General features: G+C 32.1%; 2 protein-coding genes across 2 annotated transcripts; one reads left to right on the top strand and one right to left on the bottom strand.

Moving 5' to 3' along the window:
• The first annotated feature begins 6,103 nt into the window (after positions 1 to 6,103).
• On the top strand, positions 6,104 to 8,234 carry LOC114377915. The gene is made up of 2 exons (XM_028336390.1): positions 6,104 to 6,336; positions 7,655 to 8,234. The coding sequence occupies exons 1-2, from the start codon at positions 6,222 to 6,224 to the stop codon at positions 7,939 to 7,941; spliced, it is 402 nt and encodes a 133-aa protein (XP_028192191.1). The 5' UTR covers positions 6,104 to 6,221; the 3' UTR covers positions 7,942 to 8,234.
• A 1,640-nt stretch (positions 8,235 to 9,874) lies between these two features.
• On the bottom strand, positions 9,875 to 21,659 carry LOC114380123 (transmembrane protein 184C-like). Its single transcript, XM_028339062.1, has 5 exons — positions 21,465 to 21,659; positions 19,237 to 19,534; positions 18,984 to 19,106; positions 11,063 to 11,353; positions 9,875 to 10,400 (listed from the first exon to the last, which is right to left on the bottom strand). Exons 2-5 carry the CDS (start codon positions 19,483 to 19,485, stop codon positions 10,200 to 10,202), a joined length of 864 nt encoding a protein of 287 aa, XP_028194863.1. The 5' UTR covers positions 19,486 to 19,534; positions 21,465 to 21,659; the 3' UTR covers positions 9,875 to 10,199.
• Between the last annotated feature and the right edge of the window lie 780 nt (positions 21,660 to 22,439).

Here is a 22,439-nt window from a genome sequence, read left to right on the forward strand (position 1 = left end):
TCTTTTTCATGCACTAAGACTTTGCCTTCTTCATCCTTAACACACTTTACTTGATCCAAATCTCTAGTCTTCCTCTCTCTACCCTTAGCAAGCCTATATATAGATCTTTCTCCGTCCCTGGTTCCTAGAGCTTGGTATAGTCCGTCAAAAGCTTGGGTTCTTGCCTCACTCACCGCCTTTTTGGTTTCATTTCTAGCTATCTTATACTTATCCCAAGTTTCAGAATTTCTACACCTAGACCACTCCTTGAAACACTCCTTTTTTACTCTAACTTTGCTCTGAACATTTTCATTCCACCACCACGATTCTTTACCCCTAGGTCCAAAACCTCTAGATTCACCCAACGTCTCTTTAGCCACTTTAATAATCTCTTGGGACATCTTGTTCCACATATCATTTGCACTTCCTTGTGATTGTCCACACCAACCCTCCCATATCTTTTGTTGGAAGATTCCTTGTTTCTCACCCTTCAAGTGCCACCATTTGATCCTTGGTGCTACCATAGGACTTCTTCTCTTTGCCCTATCTCTAATTCTTACATCCATAACCAAAACTCTATGTTGGGTAGTCAAGCTCTCTCCCGGGATAACTTTACAGTTCAAGCAATACTTCCTATCAGACTTCCTGATAAGGAAGAAATCTATCTGAGAACATGTCCCTCCACTTTTGTAAGTGATAAGATGTTCCTCTCTTTTCTTAAACCATGTATTGGCTATAGAAAGATCCAAAGCCTCCGAAAATTCCAAGATGGATTTACCCTCCCCATTCATTTCCCCTAGGCCAAAACCCCCATGCACCCCCTCAAAACCTCTAGCCACGCTACCTACATGTCCATTGAGATCCCCTCCTAGGAAAACTTTCTCTCCTTGGGGTATATCCTGAAGTACCCCTTCTAGATCCTCCCAAAATTTTACCTTAAAGTGTTCTGCTAACCCAACCTGAGGTGCGTACCCACTAATAACATTAAAGGTGTCCTGTCCCACTACCAATTTTAAGACTATGATACGATCTCCTACTCTTCTTACATCCACGACATCCTTCTTCCACTCCTTGTCCACAATAATCCCTACCCCATTTCTTGATCTGATTTTTCCCGTATACCACAGCTTAAATTCCGAGTTGTCTAATTCTTTCGCTTTTTCACCTGTCCACTTAGTTTCTTGTAGGCACATAAAATTGATCTTCCTCCTCACCATAACATCCACTATTTCCATAGATTTTCCAGTAAGTGTGCCTATATTCCATGTACCAAAGCGAATCCTCCTGTCATGAACTAACTTCTTTACCCACACCCGTTCACGAAAATGTGGGAACCCTTGCTTACTTTTCACTACATCCGGGCGGCGATGCAGCGGCCCTTGCTCTTTTGACACTGTACTCGAGCCATACAGCGCGTTGCTTCCGGGCAACGACCTAGCATTCACATTATTACGTAATTGATCCATGTCATAGAGATTCGACAAAGTTTAACGTTGGTTGTCGAAAGCCTAACACAACCCTCTCCTTTTATCCGGGCTTGGGACCGACTAAGAATAGCAAAGCTACCCTAGGCAGGATTAAAGGGCCAAATCAATATATTGCCTCAAAAAATTGGCATGATCACCACAAGAAGTGATCAAACCAAAGCAACAATACAAAAACAAGGTGCTGGTATGTGACTGCAATAAAGTACATATGAGCACCCAAAAACGGTAAAATGATATAAAAGGTTACTTTTACAAACTTTTTTCCTAAAGGGGTCTGTTTGTTAAGAAATTCTTTGGGGGATCAATTTTTAAGGGTGTTTCGCCATTGGCAGTGACGAAACACCCTATTTACCAGGACGCGCAACGACATCAAAGGATATTTCTCCAGTACCACCAGCGACACAGTTGTAGCTGTAGTTCACGCATCCAGTGTGTTTCGTCAGTACCATTGACGAAACACACTCCCTTTCATTTCCATACATGCATGCATACCATGCATGCACCATGGGTGTCCTCTTTTCTTTTCTCCTTATTTTTTTCCACGCCTCCATGCATGCCAGGCACGTTGCATGCCCCTTCCATTTCCACCATGGCTCTCCCCTTCCATTTGAAGTTGGTTTTCAGCTTTTTTTGAAATATAAATTTTGTTAGTTAGTTTGATCATTTATAATAAATAAGATAATTTATATGAAAATTAAACTCTTAATTAAATGTTCTATCTCATTAATTAACATAATAATTTTATATTAAATATATACATTAATTTTGAAAATCAAGTTTCACTTTTCATTAAAAAGCAATAGAAGAAAACACGTTGTAGTAAGAAAGATATTTTTATGTATCTATGAATTACTTTTAATAATAATAATAAGTCACCAAACTACTAAAAAATGCACATTCATAACAAAATAAGATAATTTATGTGAGACTCTTAATTAAATGTTTTATCTCATTAATTAACATAATAATTTGATATTAAATATAAACATTAATTTTGAAAATGAAGTTTCACTTTTAATTAAAAAGCAACACAAGAAAACACGCTGCAGAGAAATTATTGTTTACACAACTAATAATCACAAATTAACATATTCAATTATATTTAAATAAACATAATATTAATAAAAAATACCCATATTTATAAAAATTAAATTAAATTAAATATATATATATATATATATATATATATATATAAATTAATGACACAACAAATATATTATACAAAATAAATTTAAATACATGCAAAGAAATTATTGTTTACAGAGCTAATAATCACAAATTAACATATTCAATTATATTTAAATAAATATAATATTAATACCAAATATCCATCCTAAGGCCTGTAGGAATGCTTTTAACTTAAAAGAAACTAAAATAACTATGTAACTGCTTTTAACTTAAAAGAAACTTTTACCTAATACAAAAATTAAATATAAATTTTACTATTAAATAAATTATTGTTGAGTAGCAATAATATCAAATTTTAACTTATATTACCTGATGATTGAAGCCTTGGTCAAAAACGTAGAAAATGTAGAAACTTTAAGCTTTTCTCCACCAAATAAATTTTTTAACTTTGTGTATCTCGAATTCGTAAGTTGCTCCATCAGAATCTATGTGAAATAAATGCATGTGTTTCGTCGATGGGACTGACGAAATCACATGCAGCTGAAAAAAAAAAAAAAGCTGACACAGGCTATGTCGCTGATGGTACTGGCAGGATGCTTCTGTGCCGTTACTGATATTGGCGAAATAGGGTGTTTCGTCATTGGTATTGGCGAAACACCCAGAAAAACAGACCCCCCAAAACAAACCCATTTAAAGAAAATCTATTCAAGAATTAGCCATATATACTTAAAAATATACAAATTTAATTATGTTTCGTAAATTGCAAACAAAATTATCATTTTGATTGATGTAATATTCTTCCAATCACTTATTAAAATTTTACTGAAGAATCAAAATCTATTTTGTAGTTCATTTTAAAACTGAAAGGATCTGCATTGCATCTCTATTCCTTTATTTGTTTTCATGCATTTTAAGTGAAGAGAAATATGATAGAAAAAAGTGAAGTGGTCAAGTGGATATATTAATCATGTCTCTTATTTATTGTGGATTGGTTGGTCAGGTAAGCCAACATAGAGTATTTATGCTTTTCAAACTACACATGTGAGGGATTGTATACATCAATCGAACATAGTAAGCGTCCATGGATCAATTGAGGATCATTTGATCGAGCAAGTACTCACGACTTAACGCTTGAGGAATTGTGGATTTTCCAGATTTAGAATGAGTGAGCCTCTAACTTCTAAGTCTAATCACATTTAATAAATAAATAAGAGTCACTTCTTTTAGTCACACTAAGTTATAAATATTAGGATTTCTTAAGATCTCTTGGGTCTGTCTTTACAATTCCTCAATGCTCTTCCATGTGAACATTTAGTAATTAGTAATAAGAAGTAAGAAGGAAATGTTAAAAATGATTATAAGATCTCACAAATTTGCTTTCTCTCCATTAAAAACAAGATTTGGAGGAGAAATAGGACCATATTTTTTAAATGCATAATTTATCCTTTACATAGTATACTATTTCCAGTTATAGTTGCAGGAAATAACAGTGGTTACAACAAAAAGTGTTGTTAGATAATCAGAATGATATCACACGAAATAATAGTTGTTACAACAAAAGTGCAGTTGGATAATCAGAATGATATGGCTGGAAATAATAGTGGTTACAACAAAAATGACTATAAAACAATTTTTTAAATTAGTCAACAGTAATGATTGATTGACTGTTAATTTTTTAAAATTAACAAATCTTCTTTAACGACCTATAATTATTGTAAAATAAATTAAATAAAAGGTAAAAAAGCATTGAGCATACTACAAATTTTACGACTATAGATTAGCAAGATTATTAAAACAATGTATTATCATTATTTGAATTCTCAAACATATAAGAAACTATCAATAAATAATAAATAATAAATATACATACATTGACAATGCAAATCGTCATTTAATTGCAAACTGCTAACGTACAAACTACTGTAATGGAGAGTTTGGTAGGAGATTTCTTTTTTGTTTTTTCGGGAATTAAATGTTGGGAAATTTAGTTTCGCATATTTTGATATACATTTTTTAAGGAAAAATGGGAAAAATGTTTTTCCTAAATATTTTTAATTAATTTTTCACAAAAACAGGGAGGTGTGAGAATCTTACTTTTTTTAATTTAATTTTTTTATCAAAGTAAAAATATCATGTTATTATTTATTAAATTATATAATATAATAAATAATTAAAACAATTAATAGAAATATACATAACTTTTTTATTCCTAATAAATTAATCTAAAAATTCACAATTATCCATTCCCATAAAATATGATTTTGGAGTTAGCTATTGGCCACTGCACAATTCCACCCGATAGTATATAATAGTATAAGTCTATCAACTCAAATTTTTTCTCCAAAATATATAATTTAAAATCAAAGTTGAATGGTGATGCACTAATATTAGTTTTTGTAAAGAATATACATATTCTTTTATGGTAGGTAATCTTATTAGAGCAAGATTATTATATGCAATAAAATTTTTCTTCTAATTATTTAACACAATATAAATCTAGGACTTTTAACACAATGTAAATTTACGACTTAAACTTGAGACCTCTAGTTTGATACATTAATATTATAAAAAAATTTAATTAATTAATTAATTAAAAACCAAGTTGATATATATTTTAAAATAATTATTATAAAAATTAGTAAATTTATCATATGATATTATTTGTGATTAGATAAAAATATAAAACTATTTTAAATTATGTGCATTTTTTTATTTTCTTTTACCAGCCTATTTTGTATTTTCTTTTACAATTAAGTAATAAATCATATCATCTTAATTTTTGTTAAGGAGTTTAGTTCAATTGAATGAGTAATATGCATGAGGTATTGTAGATATGAGGGTGTGTTCTTGGTGCAGTTTTTTTATTATTATTAAAAAAGTCATCCAAACCAAACATAAAAAGTATATGTAATTTGGTTTGATTCAATTTGAAATTATTTTCAAATCAAAATCAAACTAATCTTTTACTTTGCTGTTTGATTTGAATCATTTTTTTTAATTTTTACTAAAATATTATTCTATTAAAATTCATATATTTTATGTTATTTTTTAAATCAAATTATATTAAAAAGATTACTAATGACAATTTACAAAAACTTGTTATCACGCTAAATATTCTATAATACAAATTTGTTAAATTTTCATCAATTTTAAATCAAACACATCCAGAAAAAATCATTTAAGAAAAAAAATAATATATATTACATAAATTTCGTATACATAATATTTTAAAATGTTATAAGAATCAAATCATATACACATAAAATAACATAATAACAAAGTAGTAGATAAATATTAAGCTTTGCTTCAATTTTGGAAACGTAAAGCACAATTTAAACCAAACTAATAACTTTAAGCACAAAGCAACCAAAAATTATTAATTTTTATTTTGGATTGATGTGAATTTTAACCCAATGATAAAATTCAATTTAAAGTATAAACTATACAATTTTGATTTGACGTTTAGCATACAAATATCTGATCTCATGCACTCGATAACTATGCATAAATGCTAATATCTAACTGAAAAATAATAAAATTGAAAGCTGCTCCCTCAGAACACATAACCACATACACTTCGGTTAATCCGAAAGAAGCTCATCGGAATCGCAAGACACCGCCGACGACATGGCCGCCGCCGTGACCGATATGGCCCGCCGTCACACGATTAGCCAAATACTGGTCGACCTCGTCAAGTTCGCCGTCGGTTCCGCCATCGACGGCTCACGCAGAATCATCCCTGGTCATTTCCTATCTCTCTAATTTTAGGAAAATAATTAAATTCTTTTCATAATTGTTTTGAGTTTGTGATCAATTGAGTGCTCTCTCAAGACTTGCTACTACTAACGTTGGGCAATTTATTGTTATTGTATTAAGTGGTGTGATCTTATTTGCGTGATTGTACAAATTTCATCTTGTATTCGTTTTTTCGAAATTGTATCTCGAAATTTTGAAAGCATTGAGGAAAATGAAAAGATAAGGTAGTAGTTTTTGTAATTATTATTGACTAAAAATGAAATATTAAGCCAACCACTCATGTTTCATGTGTGCAGAAATTGAAATGAATCTACATGTGAAAAATTAGTTGTTGAGTGTTTGGGTCTGACAACTTGGGAGTATCTTGTCCCATGTTTTATGATGCATTTATCATTCAGTGTTGTACTACTTGTAATTCACATCCTTGATTCTATTTCATCCTAAAACTTTGGTTTTTAACTCTGGAATGATGTTGTGTGATCCATCCCGTGATCCATGTAGCCGATCTCATTTAGTGAGATAAGCCTTTATTGTTGTTGTTGATGATCCTATTTCATCAGACAGCCATTGATTTATGAATTTATCAATTAGGATTTGGCTCTTCTAAGATGAGAAGAGAAGTGTGAGTAGAGGATAAAGTATACTTATACTTAATTAGAAAATTAATGGTTGAAACTGTAATTAATTTTACGGTTTTTATACATGTACTTGATTTGATCTCATTTTCAACTTTTTTTGTTTCTTTTTTTAATTAATAGATGTAAGTCTGCTTTATTCTCTCGATAATCACCTGTCATCTTGGGGGAGTCAAAACCATTTGCAATTTCTCTTCATTATTCTTTTGGTTTAGAGACAAATATTTACTGATCCAAATATTAGTTTTGTATCTCCTTCTGCAACACAGGCCTTTATTAAGAATTTGTGGTGAATTTACTGTATTCAGTGAGGGCTTTAATTTATTTCCTTGATGATCATCTTAATAATCCTTTATACTTAACATATTGCTGCTACATTGACCATACACCATCAATATCAATTAATATATCTCTTTGGGGCTGTAATATCATATATTGTAAGCATGTTGCTTTTCTAGGTTCCATTTAACTCCTTGCCTGTATATTAATCATCAAAATCCTTACAATTTTTATTTAGGAAAAAAGTGGAGAGTGTTTCTCTTGTTTCCTTAAGTGGTAAAAAAATTTGTTAAATTAAAAATTTAGTACCCAGTTCCTACACTTTACATCATTGTTTAGTTTAGTCCCTACATGTTTCATATGCAAATATCATTGCTGTATTTATTACAGGTAGGAAGCAGGTAGATAAGATGGTGCCAGAAGGATTAATAAACATACCCTTGCCAACCCCTTTAAAGGCCAAGAAACACCCTGATTTAAAGGTTGCAAATGACCTCCCTTTTGAGACAAAAATGGAGGAAGTGAAGGAAGACATGAATAACCTAAAGCAGCAGTACGAAGCATCAATCAAACGTGTTGAAGAATCACAGCCGCCAAACAAATCTGATGGCGGCTTTAAGGAAATCAATCTTGTGCAGGGCAATGGAAGGAGGGTATTCATTCGATCTCGTCTATAGAATGGAATTTTCAAAACCTACACTAGAGATTCTACACATCCATAAGATAGTGCAACATAAAATGTGCTTTGTTTTTCTATTCTCCCCTCTGACCATGTTAGATGGGAAGGGGGATAATAACTGGGCTTGAGGTTTGACCGTATGAGCCTGGGTACTGTCACCACTTGAGGTATACTAAGTTTCTTAGGTCCTATAACATGTCCTATAATATCCTATAACATGTCTTGTATGTAACATGTTCAATAACATCTATTTTTTTTTTCCAATGAATATACTACAATTTACAAACCCCACTTATTTTTTTTTGTTTATTTCTGTGCAATACAGAAAATTGGAGGCATAGTTATGTTTTAAAACTGGACGTGTTGGTTAGATTATGAACTATGCATTTGTTATGAACATTATTCTATTGGCTTTTGCTAACTATTGCCATTAGGGTAACAACTAACGAATCAAGAGTGAAATTTTTTTTCTAAGAAGTGTAAATGTTATGGGGATATTCTCACAATTTTCAGGAAACCTTGTGTTTATTGATTTCTTAATCTTTTATTTGATCAGCTGAACTAAATTAAATCATTACTTGAGGGTTTTCTCAGTCTAAATTAAACGAGTTTTTAAGACATAGGGTGAGTTTGTGTAAACTTAAAAAGAATAACCTTAAAATAAACATTTTTTAAGAAACATAGGATTTACTTCTTTTTCCTTTTTTTTAAGCAAAAATGTTATTTTGTTTAAACTTATTATTTGAAATAAACACTTATTTTAATAAAATAAGTAATTTTATTTTTAATTTTTTTAGTGTGTTTGTCTAAACTGTTTCTTGCTTAAAAAATGTTTATTAAAATAAATTTTGTTTGCTTCTTAAAAAATATTTATATAAAAAATGTTTATTTTAAAGTTACTTTTTTAAAGTTTAAATAAACTTACTTATATACACTGGAAAAAACAAAAAATTGCTTATTTTATTAAAATAAGCGGTAATTTCAACAAATAAATTTAATTCGTATTATTTGACTTCCGTGAAAAAATAAGGTTGTCAGAGCAAGGTAACATAAGAAAGCACATTCCACAGATGATAAATATGTGAAATATACTATGTAAAAGTACAAGCACATAGCAATTAGCAAATAATCCATTTTAAATTCCTCACATTTTAGCAAAACCTTGTTTGAAAGCAAGGAAACCATCACATAAGAGGAAAGAGAGGGACAGAGTTAAAACGCTAGTGAATCCAATCGGTTCTTTTGTGAAGGTTGTGTGAGGGTTTTGCTCCGTGTAACTATGATTTATGTTATCAAAATTCCAGAGTTTTTTTTTTTTTGGATTAAGTTAAAGGAGAAGAGCATTTGAAATGGGCCAAATTCATACTACTAATCTGCAAAACTAACAAAATAAGAATGAAAATGTGTTAATTTAACACTTTTATTATGCTATATCAATTATAAGTGTTGAAAGATAATGTTGCCAAAAAAGTTCAAATATAAAAAGAAGGGGGATGTTTTGGTTCACTCTACGATTTAGTGTGTTTGATTTATTGGTGGCGTGTTGAATAGAAATGTATGTGAGAGAAAACTTTGAAATGAACCGACGTTTAGGGTCATTGAACGAAAAATCAAACACATGAAAACACCATGCAAGAAGTTTTCCATTAAAGTCCCAAACAAGATCATCGATCTCTTTCTTCTTTTATTTTTTAACTGAAGAAAAAATGGATATCGACATAATATCTTTTTGGTTTGACTGTTCTAAATATTACATACCTAAGAAGGTAAAGTTGGTGATAGTCATTCACTAGAAAATTAATAATCAAAACTTTAACAACTGCAAAATTTATTGTATATATCCATGTATTTTACCACAATTTTAACGGTAGAATTTCCAATCAATGACTGTTGCAATTGCAAGTTGAAAGAGGTTATGAAGCACACGAAAAAAGGTTGTAATCATGTATGTAATAGTAAATAGCTTGTAACTCGGGGTTTAGGGTTTCTGTTGGTGTAAGACCACAAATGTAATTAGGTCTGCAATGAGTCAAGACAAATACAAATAATTAAAGCAGAAAATCCAAGCAGAAATGTTGGACAAAACTTTCTAGATCATTAGAATAGGCATCAATGTATCTGGATCTTATTCAAAAGACTCTGCCACACATTTGTTTACTAATTGTCTCATGGAAGAGAAGTGGGAGAGAAGCAACACTCATATTGAAAGTACATACATTGATGTTCTTTAACAGCCAAGTAATCCATGTCCTGGAATCACTTTGACTTTTTATCTGAAGGTGCACTGTTAACTTTGTATGGAGCAGCACTGTATGCATATTGCTGATATATTGAGAAGAAAACCATTTCAACACAAACCAAAAGGTTTTGGTAGCCTTCCTCAATGCGTTCCACAGCTAGCCAGGAATAACGGGATCGGATTATTCCTAGTGCTGCCAGGAGATCAAGCACAATTCCCTGTATAATTGAATAAAGTTAGTTGTTAAACTAATATAACATCAGTATTAAACTAATACAATCTTGTGTAACTAACAAAAAGCAAAAGGGCCATGGTTGGATTGACAGAAAGCCATGGGATGGAATGGATTAAAATGGAATGAAGTATAATGAAACATAATGGACTACAACCTTAATTTTAATGTTTGGATATGTTATGATGGAAAGGAACAAAATTTCCAACTTTCCATTCCATCTCATTCCTCCCAAATTGGAGACAGAAAAATGAAGAGAAAACGGAATAGGATTAAATAGGCTCAATTCTCATTTTACCATCCAAATAATGAAACATAAAACCATTTTATTTCATTTCCCTCTGTTCCATCTTCTCCCACCAATCCAATAACCTTAGTTCCACTATAGTGCGTGTGTGGTGTTCATAATCTTGGATAAGTTAAATGTTTTCCTTAGCCTAAATAAAAATCCCTCAATTTAAATAACCTAAAAAGTTAACTAAAAGTAGCATGCTGTGACTAAAGACTATCAGTGGTTGGCAAATTGAAAATCCAAACCAAAATTCAGTATTTCATCTGAAAAAATGACTTCTAATAGCACCATCCAAATTCTACAGAAGCAAATTCTTATATAATGTCTATTAATCAAGGTAAAGCATACGAATATACCTGCCAAAAGCAGAAAAAGACAATCCCTTTTATGCATAAAAACTTGGCAAGAGGCTTATGTGGCTCCAGCTCTTTAGAAAACACATGGTAGAAAACAACAAGAGAATACAATGCCAGTGACACTGAAATGTTCAGAATGACTGTGTTTATCCAGCTGACCCAAGTGGGATAAACATCAAGATACTGTAGAGTTATCATCAAGATTGAGCACACTGGACGTATCACAACAAATTGCCAAGTCCAGTTTTTGAGAAGCTTCAGTGTTTTATGGTCCAGACGAGTAGTGTGAGGCTGCAGATTGTGGCAATCATGAGTTAAACTTTACATTTATAAGTAGAAATTTTCAGGGAAGTAAGCACAATACAATGTTTAGCGTAATCAACTTAATTGATGAATCAAGTGTATTATTCCATGAATTGCTGGTGATCCTATGCATCTTATGAAGGACATGCAACTTTCTGCATAAGATCCCCTGCAAGACCATGTAACTAGAACCCTCTTTCATTTGGCCAAAAAAAAAAGTAACTGAGTTTTTTTTCAAAGTGATGGCTTATAATGGAGAACATGTAAACTAACCTGTAGGTTTATAATACCTTGAGTTAGATTTTTTTATGAGAAAAAAGGGAAGAAAACCGGCAGGCTATTTAATTTATTGATTTACTACAAATAATGTTTTCACTAAAATAAACATATTCATTATTGTTCTATGAAACCCTTATGCCCCTTTACAGTCATCTTGTGTGTGTGTACAAAACCAAGTTGTTGCCACTGAAAGGGAAACATCAAATTTGGTGTAAGTGGGATCTCAGTATTAGTGGTGACCTTAAGAATGCACTATCTTTCTAAATCGATACAGACTCATCATTTATCATAGTGGAATGACAAATAACATCAGTAATGGATAATATACTAACGAATAATGTGAAAGCAATGTCTTTCAAGGTTATTTTGATGATGCCAAAGAATCAAGAGTTAAACATATTCTAAAGATTCAAGATTCAAGTTTCAAGAATCAAGATTTAAAAATAATCAAGATCAAATTTCAAGACTCAAGATTCAAAAATCAAGAGAAGATTCAATCAAGATAAGTCCTAATTTTTTTTTTCAAAACATAGAGTAGCACAAGAAGTTTTCACAAAATCATTACCAAAGAATTTTACTCACTAGTAATCGATTACCAGAAGGTAATAATCGATTACCAGTAGCCAGCATTATTTTTTAAAACTGATTTACAAAGCTGTAATCGATTATCATGAGCATGTAATCGATTACCAATGTTTTAAAACGTTAGATTTCAAATTTCAAGAGTCACAACTAGTGATAAAACAATTTAAATCATTTTAAACTTGTGTAATCGATTACCAGAGTTCTAAACGTTTTGATTTTCAAAATTTAAACATGAAGAGTCGCATCTGTTGATGGTAATCGATTACCAGTGACTGATTTCGAAATATAAATTTTCAAAAGTCACAATTCTTCAAGTGACTTGTTTCTGAAGATTTTTTCAAAAGTCACAACTTTTTAAGTGACTAGTTTTCAAAAGAGTCACAATTTTTAAAGGGTGACTAGTTTTAAAGAAATTGTCAAGAGTCACAAACTTTAACTTGAGTCATCTAGAGATTATAAATATGTGACCATGACATGAATTTTAAAAACACCTTTAACAATCTTTCAACAAGTTTCATAACAAGTTTTTTACAGAACTTTTTAATTCATTTCTCTTCATCTTTCTAAAATTTTTTGTTCAATCCTTTCTCTTTCAAGAAAAGTTCTTTGATAAAAAAAACTTGTGCTATTCTTCTTCATTCACTTCTCCCTTTGTCAAAAGAATAGAAGGACTAACCGCCTGAATTCTTTTGTGTCTCTCTTCTCTCTTCCAAGAGAATTCAAAGGACTAACCGCCTGAGAATTCTTTTGATTCTTTCCTTCCCCTTAAACAAAAGATCTCAAAGGACTAACCGCCTGAGATATTTTTTGTTTCTCCTTACAAAGATTCAAAGGACTAACCGCCTGAGAATTCTTTGTCCCAACACATTGAAAGGTACATCCTTTGTGGTACAAGTAGAGGGTACATCTACTTTGGGATTGTTATACTGAGAACAAGAGAGGGTACATCTCTAGTGGATCAGTTCAAGTGAAGGCTACATCCACTTGGTTATTCAAAGAGAACAAATGAGGGTACATTCCTTGTAGATCTTTGGCTTGTAAAGGATTTTACAAGGTTGAAAGAAATCTCAAGAACCGCAGGTTGCTTGGGGACTGGATGTAGGCATGGTTTGTGGCCGAACCAATATAAATCTTGTGTTTGTCTTCTTCTTCCTTACACTCTTTAATTTCCGCTGTGTACTTTTAATTACCGCTTTTATTTTTTGTTAAGTTTCTATTTCTGTTCTTTACTTTCTTAACTTAGTAGTAAAAGCCTAATTGAATCTAGTAACATTAAGAAGGTTAAATTTTTTAATTAGTCAATACACGTTAATAATTAATTCAACCCCCCTTCTTAATTATTCCGAGGCCACTTGATCTAACAAGTGGTATCAGAGCAGGTTTCTTGTAGAAAGTTTAACAATTTCAAGATAAATGATCTCTTTAAATTCTATGTTTTTCAAAAGTATTTTGAGGAATAGGTCAAATCTAAAATCATTTCAAGATTATGAGGAAGACCAAGCCAACTTATGTCTCATGACAAAATCTCATGAGAATGACAAGGAAGAATCTGTAAGGAAGAAGTGGTACATCGACATTGGATATTCCAAGCATATGACGGGAGATGTATCCAAGTTTACAACCATTTCCCCCAATAAAAGTGGACATGTTACATACGGTGACAACAACAAAGGAAAAATCATAGGAGTCGGCAAAATAGGTACGAGTTCCTCTACTCCCATTGAAAATGTGTTACTTGTAGAAGGTTTAAAGCATAGTCTATTAAGTGTTAGTCAATTATGTGATAAAGGATATAAAGTATCTTTTGATTCTGAAAAATGTGTTATCAAGCATGAGCATGACAAAGATATTGAGCATATAGGTTTGAGAGAAAATAATGTTTATATGATTGGTTTAAAACAAAAATCTGAAAATGATAAATGCTTTCTAAGTAAAGATAGTGATCCATGGTTATGACATAAGAGAATTGCTCACATTAACATGGATCATCTAAATAGATTAATTTCAAAAGACCTAGTCGTTGGTTTACCAAAATTAAAATTTGAAAAAGATAAGTTATGTGATGCATGCCAAAAAGGTAAACAAACAAAAGTATCATTTAAATCTAAAAATATTGTCTCTACCACTCAACCATTACAATTATTGCATATGGATTTGTTTGGACCCTCTAGGGTCATGAGTTTTGGTGGTAGTTACTATGGTTTAGTAATTGTTAATGATTATTCTAGATATATTTGGACTTTATTTCTTACTCACAAAAATGATGCATTTCATGCATTTAGAAGACTTGCCAAAGTCATCTAAAACAAGAAAAATCTCAAAATTATCTCAATTAGAAGTGATCATGGAGGTGAATTTGAAAATAATGATTTTGAAATATTTTGTGATGAACATGTCATAGAACATAACTTTTCTGCACCTAGGACACCCCAACAAAACGGTGTAGTAGAAAGGAAAAATAGATCTTTAGAAGAAATTGCTAGAACCCTTTTAAATGACACTCCACTTCCAAAATATTTTTGGACAGAAGCTGTCAACACCGCATGTTATATTATGAATAGAGCCTTAATAAGACCCATTCTTAAGAAAACCCCATACGAACTGTTTAACAATAGAAAACCAAACATTGCTCTTTTACATATTTTTGGATGTAAATGTTTTGTCCTAAACAATGGTAAAGAAAACCTAGGTAAATTTGATGCTAAGGCGGATGAGGGCATCTTCCTTGGTTATTCCCTACATAGCAAAGCTTTTAGGATATACAACAAAAGAACCATGACAATTGAGGAATCAATACATGTTACTTTTGATGAAACTAATATTACTTCTCCGAAAAAGGAATTTCTTGATGATATTGCAGATTCTTTGAAAGATATGCACAATCATGAAAGGAATCTAAAAAGGAAGAGAAATGAAGATAACAAGGATGTTCAAGACGACATAGCCCAAGAAAATGATTATCTTCCCAAAGAATGGAAAACCTCAAGAAATCACCCTCTTGATAATATCATCGGAGATATCTCAAAAGGGGTAACAACTAGACACTCTCTTAAAGATTTATGCAATAACATGACATTTGTTTCTATGATAGAACCTAAAAAATTTAAAGAAGCCATAATAGATAATCAACGGATAGTTGCTATGCAAGAAGAGTTAAATCAATTTGAGAGAAATAATGTTTGGGAACTAGTTGAGAAATCACATAACTACCCCATTATAGGAACTAAGTTGGTATTTAGAAATAAACTGGATGGAAATGGTATAGTAATTAGAAATAAAGCTAGACTAGTTGCAAAAGGATACAACCAAGAAGAAGGGATAGACTATGAAGAAACCTTTGCACCCGTAGCTAGATTAGAGGCCATTAGGATGCTTATAGCTTATGCATCTATTATGAACTTTAAACTATATCAAATGGGTGTCAAGAGTGCCTTCTTAAATGGTCTAATCCAAGAGGAAGTATATGTAGAACAACCTCCCGGGTTTGAAGACTCACAAAAATTAGATCATGTCTATAGGTTAAAGAAAACACTTTATGGGTTAAAACAAGCACCTAGGGCTTGGTATGAAAGATTAAGTAAATTCCTATTAGAAAAGAATTTCATTCGAGGAAAGGTAGATACCGCCTTATTCATAAAGAGGAAGGATAATGAAGTCTTATTGGTACAAATTTATGTTGATGATATAATCTTTGGATCTACTAATGAATCTTTGTGCAAGGAGTTTTCTATTGACATGCAAAGTGAGTTTGAGATGTCCATGATGGGTGAGTTAAATTACTTTCTTGGATTAGAAATCAAACAAACAAATGATGGGATCTTTGTCAACCAAGCAAAATATTGTTAAGAACTCATCAAGAGATTCGGAATGGAGAACTCAAAACACTTGGGCTACTCCTATGAGCACTGGTTCCTACCTTGACAAAGATGAGTCCGGTCAATCCGTTGATGAAAAGAAATATAGAGGTATGATTGGATCTCTACTTTACTTATCTACAAGTAAGACCAGATATTATGTTTAGTGTGTGCATGTGTGTAAGATTTCGGTCAAATCCAAAGTTTTCACATTTATCTGCAGTAAAAAGAATCATAAGATATCTCTTAGGAACAGTTAACTTAGGATTATGGTACCCAAAAAATTCTTTATGCAATTTAGTAGGATACTTAGATTCAGATTTTGCAGGATCTAAAACAGATAGGAAGAGCACTAGTGGCACGTGTCAATTTATAGGATCTGCTTTTGTTTCTTGGCACAACAAGAAGCAAAATAGTGTAGCATTATCCATAACCGAAGCAGAATACACCTCTATTGGTAGTTGTTGTGCACAGATTTTGTGGATGAAACAACAACTATTTGATTATGAGATTGTATTAGACCATATCCCCATAAAATGTGACAACACAAGTGCCATAAATATATCTAAGAACCTAGTTCTCCACTCTAGAACCAAACACATAGAAATTAGACATCATTTTCTTAGAGATCATGTCCTAAAAGATGATTGTGTTCTAGAATTTGTAGATACCAAAAATCAACTTGCAGATATTTTCACAAAACCACTACCCAAGGATTCCTTCTACTCCATTAGAAGAAAATTAGGACTTCTAGATGTCAGTGACTTAAACAAATAATTTGTTGTATGTTATATTGACTTATGACTTGTTTAATACATATGCTTTATGTATGGTTTATAATCTTTTATGTTTGTTTTACAAAGTATGCTTTGTGTATGTTTTAAATTATGTATGTTTTACGCACTTTGGCCTTTTTGATGTTGCCAAAGAGGGGGGGGGGGAGAAAAATGGATATTTTAAGAAATCAAGATATTATTTTTTTCAAAACTTTGAAATTAAACATAAATTCAAAAAGAAAGGGGAAGAAAGGGATGAGTGAACGGTAGAACAAAATTTGTATGTACTCTCTTGGTTTTAGGATTGTCATCATCAAAAAGGGGAAGATTGTGGAAGCAATGCCTTCCAAAGTTATTTTGATGATGCCAAAGAATCAAGAGTTAAGTAAATTCCAAAGATTCAAGATTCAAGTTTCAAGAATCAAGATTCAAGAATAATCAAGAAAAAGTTTCAAGTTTCAAGATTCAAGATTCAAGAATCAAGAGAAGACTCAATCAAGATAAGTACTAAAAAAGTTTTCCAAAACATTGAGTAGCACAAGAAGTTTTCACAAAATCATTACCAAAGAATTTTACTCTCTGGTAATCGATTACCAGAAGGTAGTAATCGATTACCAGTCGCCAACATTATTTTTCAAAACTGATTTACAAAGATTACCATGAGCATGTAATCGATTACCAATATTTTAAAACGTTAGATTTCAAATTTCAAGAGTCACAACTAGTGATAAAACAATTTAAATCATTTTAAACTTGTGTAATTGATTACACAATACTTGTAATCGATTACCAGAGTTCTAAACATTTTGATTTTTAAAATTTAAACATGAAGAGTCACATCTGTTGATGTGTAAACGATTACCAGTGACTGATTTCGAAAAATAAATTTCCAAAAGTCACAATTCTTCAAGTGACTTGTTTCTGAAGATTTTTTCAAAAGTCACAACTTTTTAAGTGACTAGTTTTCAAAAGAGTCACAATTTTTTGAAGGGTGACTAGTTTTAAAGAAATTGTCAAGAGTCACAAACTTTAACTTGAGTCATCAAGAGATTATAAATATGTGATCATGACATGAATTTTAAAAACACCTTTAACAATCTTTCAACAAGTTTCATAACAAGTTTTTTACATAACTTTCTAATTCATTTCTCTTCATTTATCTAAAAAATTTTGTTCAATCCTTTCTCTTTCAAGAAAAGTTCTTTGATAAAAAATTTGTGCTATTCTTCTTCATTCACTTCTCCCTTTGTCAAAAAAATAGAAGGACTAATCGCCTGAATTCTTTTGTGTCTCTCTTCTCTCTTCCAAGAGAATTCAAAGGACTAACCGCCTGAGAATTCTTTTGATTCTTTTCTTCCCCTTAAACAAAAGATCTCAAAGGACTAACCGCCTGAGATATTTTTTGTTTCTCCTTACAAAGATTCAAATGACTAACCGCATGAGAATTCTTTGTCCCAACACATTGGAGGGTACATCCTTTGTGATACTAGAGGGTACATCTACTTAGGGATTGTTATACTGAGAACAAGAGAAAGTACATCTCTTGTGGATCAGTTCAAGTGGAGGGTACATCCACTTGGTTATTCAAAGAGAACAAGGGAAGGTACATCCCTTGTGGATCTTTGGCTTGTAAAGGATTTTACAAGGTTGAAAGAAATCTCAAGAACCGTAGGGTACTTGGATGTAGGCACGGTTTGTGGTCGAACAAGTATAAATCTTGTGTTTGTCTTCTTCGTCCCTACACTCTTTAATTTTTGTTGTGTACTTTTAATTACCGCTTTTATTTTTGGTTAAGTTTCTAGTTCTATTCTTACTTTCTTAACTTAGTAGTAAAAACCTAATTGAATCTAGTAACATTAAGAAGGTTAAATTTTTTAATTAGTCAATACACGTTAATAATTAATTTAACCCCCCTTGTTAATTATTCCGAGGTCACTTGATCCAACAAATAAAGCACCCCCTTTTCATGGTAAATGGTCCAAGAGACCACACATCTACAACTCCAAAAAGTAAAAAATCTTCAGTTATGTGATGCATCATTTCTGCAAACATAATCATGCGGAAGACATGCAGAAAACATTATTAATCAGAACATTACGAAAACAGTTTATGAGTATCAACCACCTGAAAAAGAGTCATTGGGAATGAATGATGAATTTCTCTTCCCTTGATTTCATCCGGCACTATGTTCTTACTTAAGGAGATGTTTAGATAATTGTACATCAAGCCCAAAAACTTAGCAATCACCTGTAGGCAAGACATTGAGGGCAAGACATTGAGTAAGTTGTGGATTATAGTACATTAAATTATTAAACTGAAAGTACTAGTAATAGTTTCCCACAAGGTCATAATAACATTTCCAGGTACAAAATCTTACCAGAGCTTCATAGCACTCTTTAATTGAGTCCAAGAATGTGAAAAATGCTTCACTTCCAAAGAAATTTATCAAACCAACATAGGAGTCCACAGCGTACAATGGGGCCATAAGGATTATAATTACTATGGCCTTTTGCTCCTTTGGTTTCTTCCAGTTCAAAACATGTTCAGCGAGTAGCTTCATGGAGAAGTGCACTGTTATCATGACACATAAAGTTGATCCATACAAAACGATCTGCGCAGGATGCATTTTGATTATCTCTGATGTGTTGAGCTTGCAGGGACTCTAGATATTGAACCTGCAGAAGGATGACTAAAGTGGTTGAGGGAACTCATCTGAAGATAATAATATCTTGAAATGTAGCACATAGGACTACACTCCAATACATTACCTTTCTAACAAAGGTTTATTGACTTTTAACACTTAGCCTGAACAAAATAATTAGCTTTCATTAGATCTAGCATTTCTTCAACCTGATTTTAATTCTAATTTATTTATTTTTCTTCCATTTTAAAAATTGGTCTGGCAATCAGGCATGCACACCTTTAGTTAATTTGAACAGGTAATGTTGAAGACTTGTTAAAATAAGAATACAATCCCAATAGACATAGGATTTATTTTGAGAGGAATAGACATAGGATTTACAATAGGAGCTTCCTCCCAATTTGAGAAGGCTGGAGGTGAATCAGTTGATTTAATTTTTACATATGACTTAACCATGAGAGAGGAAGTAGCAAAGGCAAACGTTTTATAGTTCCTTATATCAGAACTTTTTTTAATCACCAAAGTACAATAGTCCTCCAGACAAATGCTTACATATTTTCAAGTGCATCCCTTATTCTATAATAAATTATTACTCCCTTTTTTTTTTTGTTAACTATACATAACATCTTATTAAGAAATGGTCCTGCTTATGATCCATCATTCTTTTCAATCGTGGCTGCCACCATCACAGTTGCAGTCATGTTGTAATTATCAAAATTATGGGAAATTGCAGACAAATACATCTATAATTGCATCCGCAATGTAGTTGCATAGACCTCAAAAACTGCAATATTGCAGCCATAAATGTGGTTGCAAAATGGATAAAATCTAGGATCTATTTGAATTTGAAATGCACATTTCTACAGTTAAAGAAATATTCTTGTGCAAATGAAAACCAGCCAAAGCTAGTTGCATCATGTCAATCTGTTGATCACTTCATGGAATTCCCACACTTGCATACTTCTCCACAGAAAGTCTGCTGTACCCTCTAATTTTTTCCCCCCACCTATCTCTCCCAACAGTTTAAGATTGATTTAACCCCACCAAATGGTCTTTTTTACCACTCACCAAATGGTCTTCTCTGCCACTCAGATTCTTCTTTTCATGACCAGGCCTTACTCTGTCTCCATCAAATTTCTCACATCACAATGAGAGGTGAATTCTAGCAGCCAACACAAAATCACAAGATAAAATGCTTGTCTCTTGATAAAGGTAAAGATCTAAGTTGTGATCCTATGGGACTTTGGACTATCCCGACTGAACCACACCTTGGACAAGACAAGGCAGACAACCTTCGCCTTTCAAGCTCAATGCTCAAGGGTTGTGGACTGTCCTGACTGATCCTTGCTTAGCTCCTCTTGAACTTATGCCATTATCTCGGTCACTACACTGTGGGCCAACCCAGATCACTCATTTAGGACCACATTTACTCCAAAATCAGCCTCATTAATCTCCATTGAACCCCAATATTCTGTTACTTCTGTTATGGAATTAGTTATCTAAACTCCTCCATCAATTAGCACAAACCCTTTTAAATAGACACATTCTGGAGTATAGAACTCACCCTTGACTCTCAGAGAACCGAGGATAACAGCAGTTCTAGCGAACACAAGTATGTTTCCCTGGAATCTCAACAAATACTTTTAAAAAAAAAAACGGACTTTGGCTGGCTAGTGTGACTGACTATTAACATAAAAAACATCACAAACACTAAATCTTAAATACCCTTTTGTTCTGCACCTCGAGCAACCAAAACTGAAGCACTGAATCTAGATTTATAGAGATGATGAATGAACTGAACAAAAAAACATGTATAGTTTATATGTCAAAGAAGCAAAATAGATAAAGTGGCATCATCAACAATTTCTTTAGACATGACTATGCATATCATTTCACAGGAGTATAATTACAATGATTCACTAGAATAATAAGTTTGAAAATACAAGAAGGAATGGCGGTGTTACCAAGGTTCAAAACTTTGATTTGCCTTCTTCTTTTTTGGTGATTGCTGCACTTGGTTGTTGGGTGTAATGAACACTACAACGAAATTCTTTCCGTGTGCCGTAGGTGGTTGGGTTCATTAGATTGTAGTTGGAGAACACAAAGACAACATCTTGTACTGAAGTCAAAGTCCTCATCAATTTTCTGGAATATACGAGTGGTCCAAATACTAGTGTTTTAATACACAGTATAAATATTTATTTTATATTTTTAAATATATAAATTATATTATAATTAAAATTCGTCAACATTATGATATAAATCGACATTTGAATGTACAAACTTCTCATAATATTAATTCGTCACTAATCAGACATTGCACGTGTCGTCCTGACAATTTGTTTTTTTAAGAATAAAATAAAAAAAGAAAGATGATAAAGATTAAATAAGAAATGAAAGTGTACAGCTAATTTGAAATTAGATTTTATTTGTAGTGAAGTGGTTCTTTAAATAGTATCTAATTAAAATATGATAATAGTGTAGTTTATAATGTTAATTAACGAACAAATGGTCTAAAATTATCAAAAGGAAAAGTAAGTACACGATTCTCATCTATATATTTAGATTTATTACACTCATCTCTCTTCCTTGCTGAACTCATACACAAAATCTCCTTACTTTTACCATTCTATTACACATGCACCCTGGAGTTGAATTTGACTGGCTAGTGTGACTGACTATTAACATAAAAAACACCACAAACACAAATTTAATGTCTGTTACATGAATTTGGAGTTGAAGATTAGGGATGAAGAGAGGGGTGGAAGAAACAAAGGGCTTTTTTTAAGACCTTTGCCTAAAATATCAAGAGACTTACGGAGTGCGAAGTAATGGAGGAAGTAGAAGTATACTAAGTCCTAAATCTAAATACAGAATAACGAGTCTAATTTATTCTATTAGTTATTGATCATAGGATCAATATCATTAAGGTCATTATA

This window comes from Glycine soja, chromosome 12 (genome assembly GCF_004193775.1).
Source record: "Glycine soja cultivar W05 chromosome 12, ASM419377v2, whole genome shotgun sequence".
NCBI classification, from domain to species: Eukaryota; Viridiplantae; Streptophyta; class Magnoliopsida; order Fabales; family Fabaceae; genus Glycine; species Glycine soja.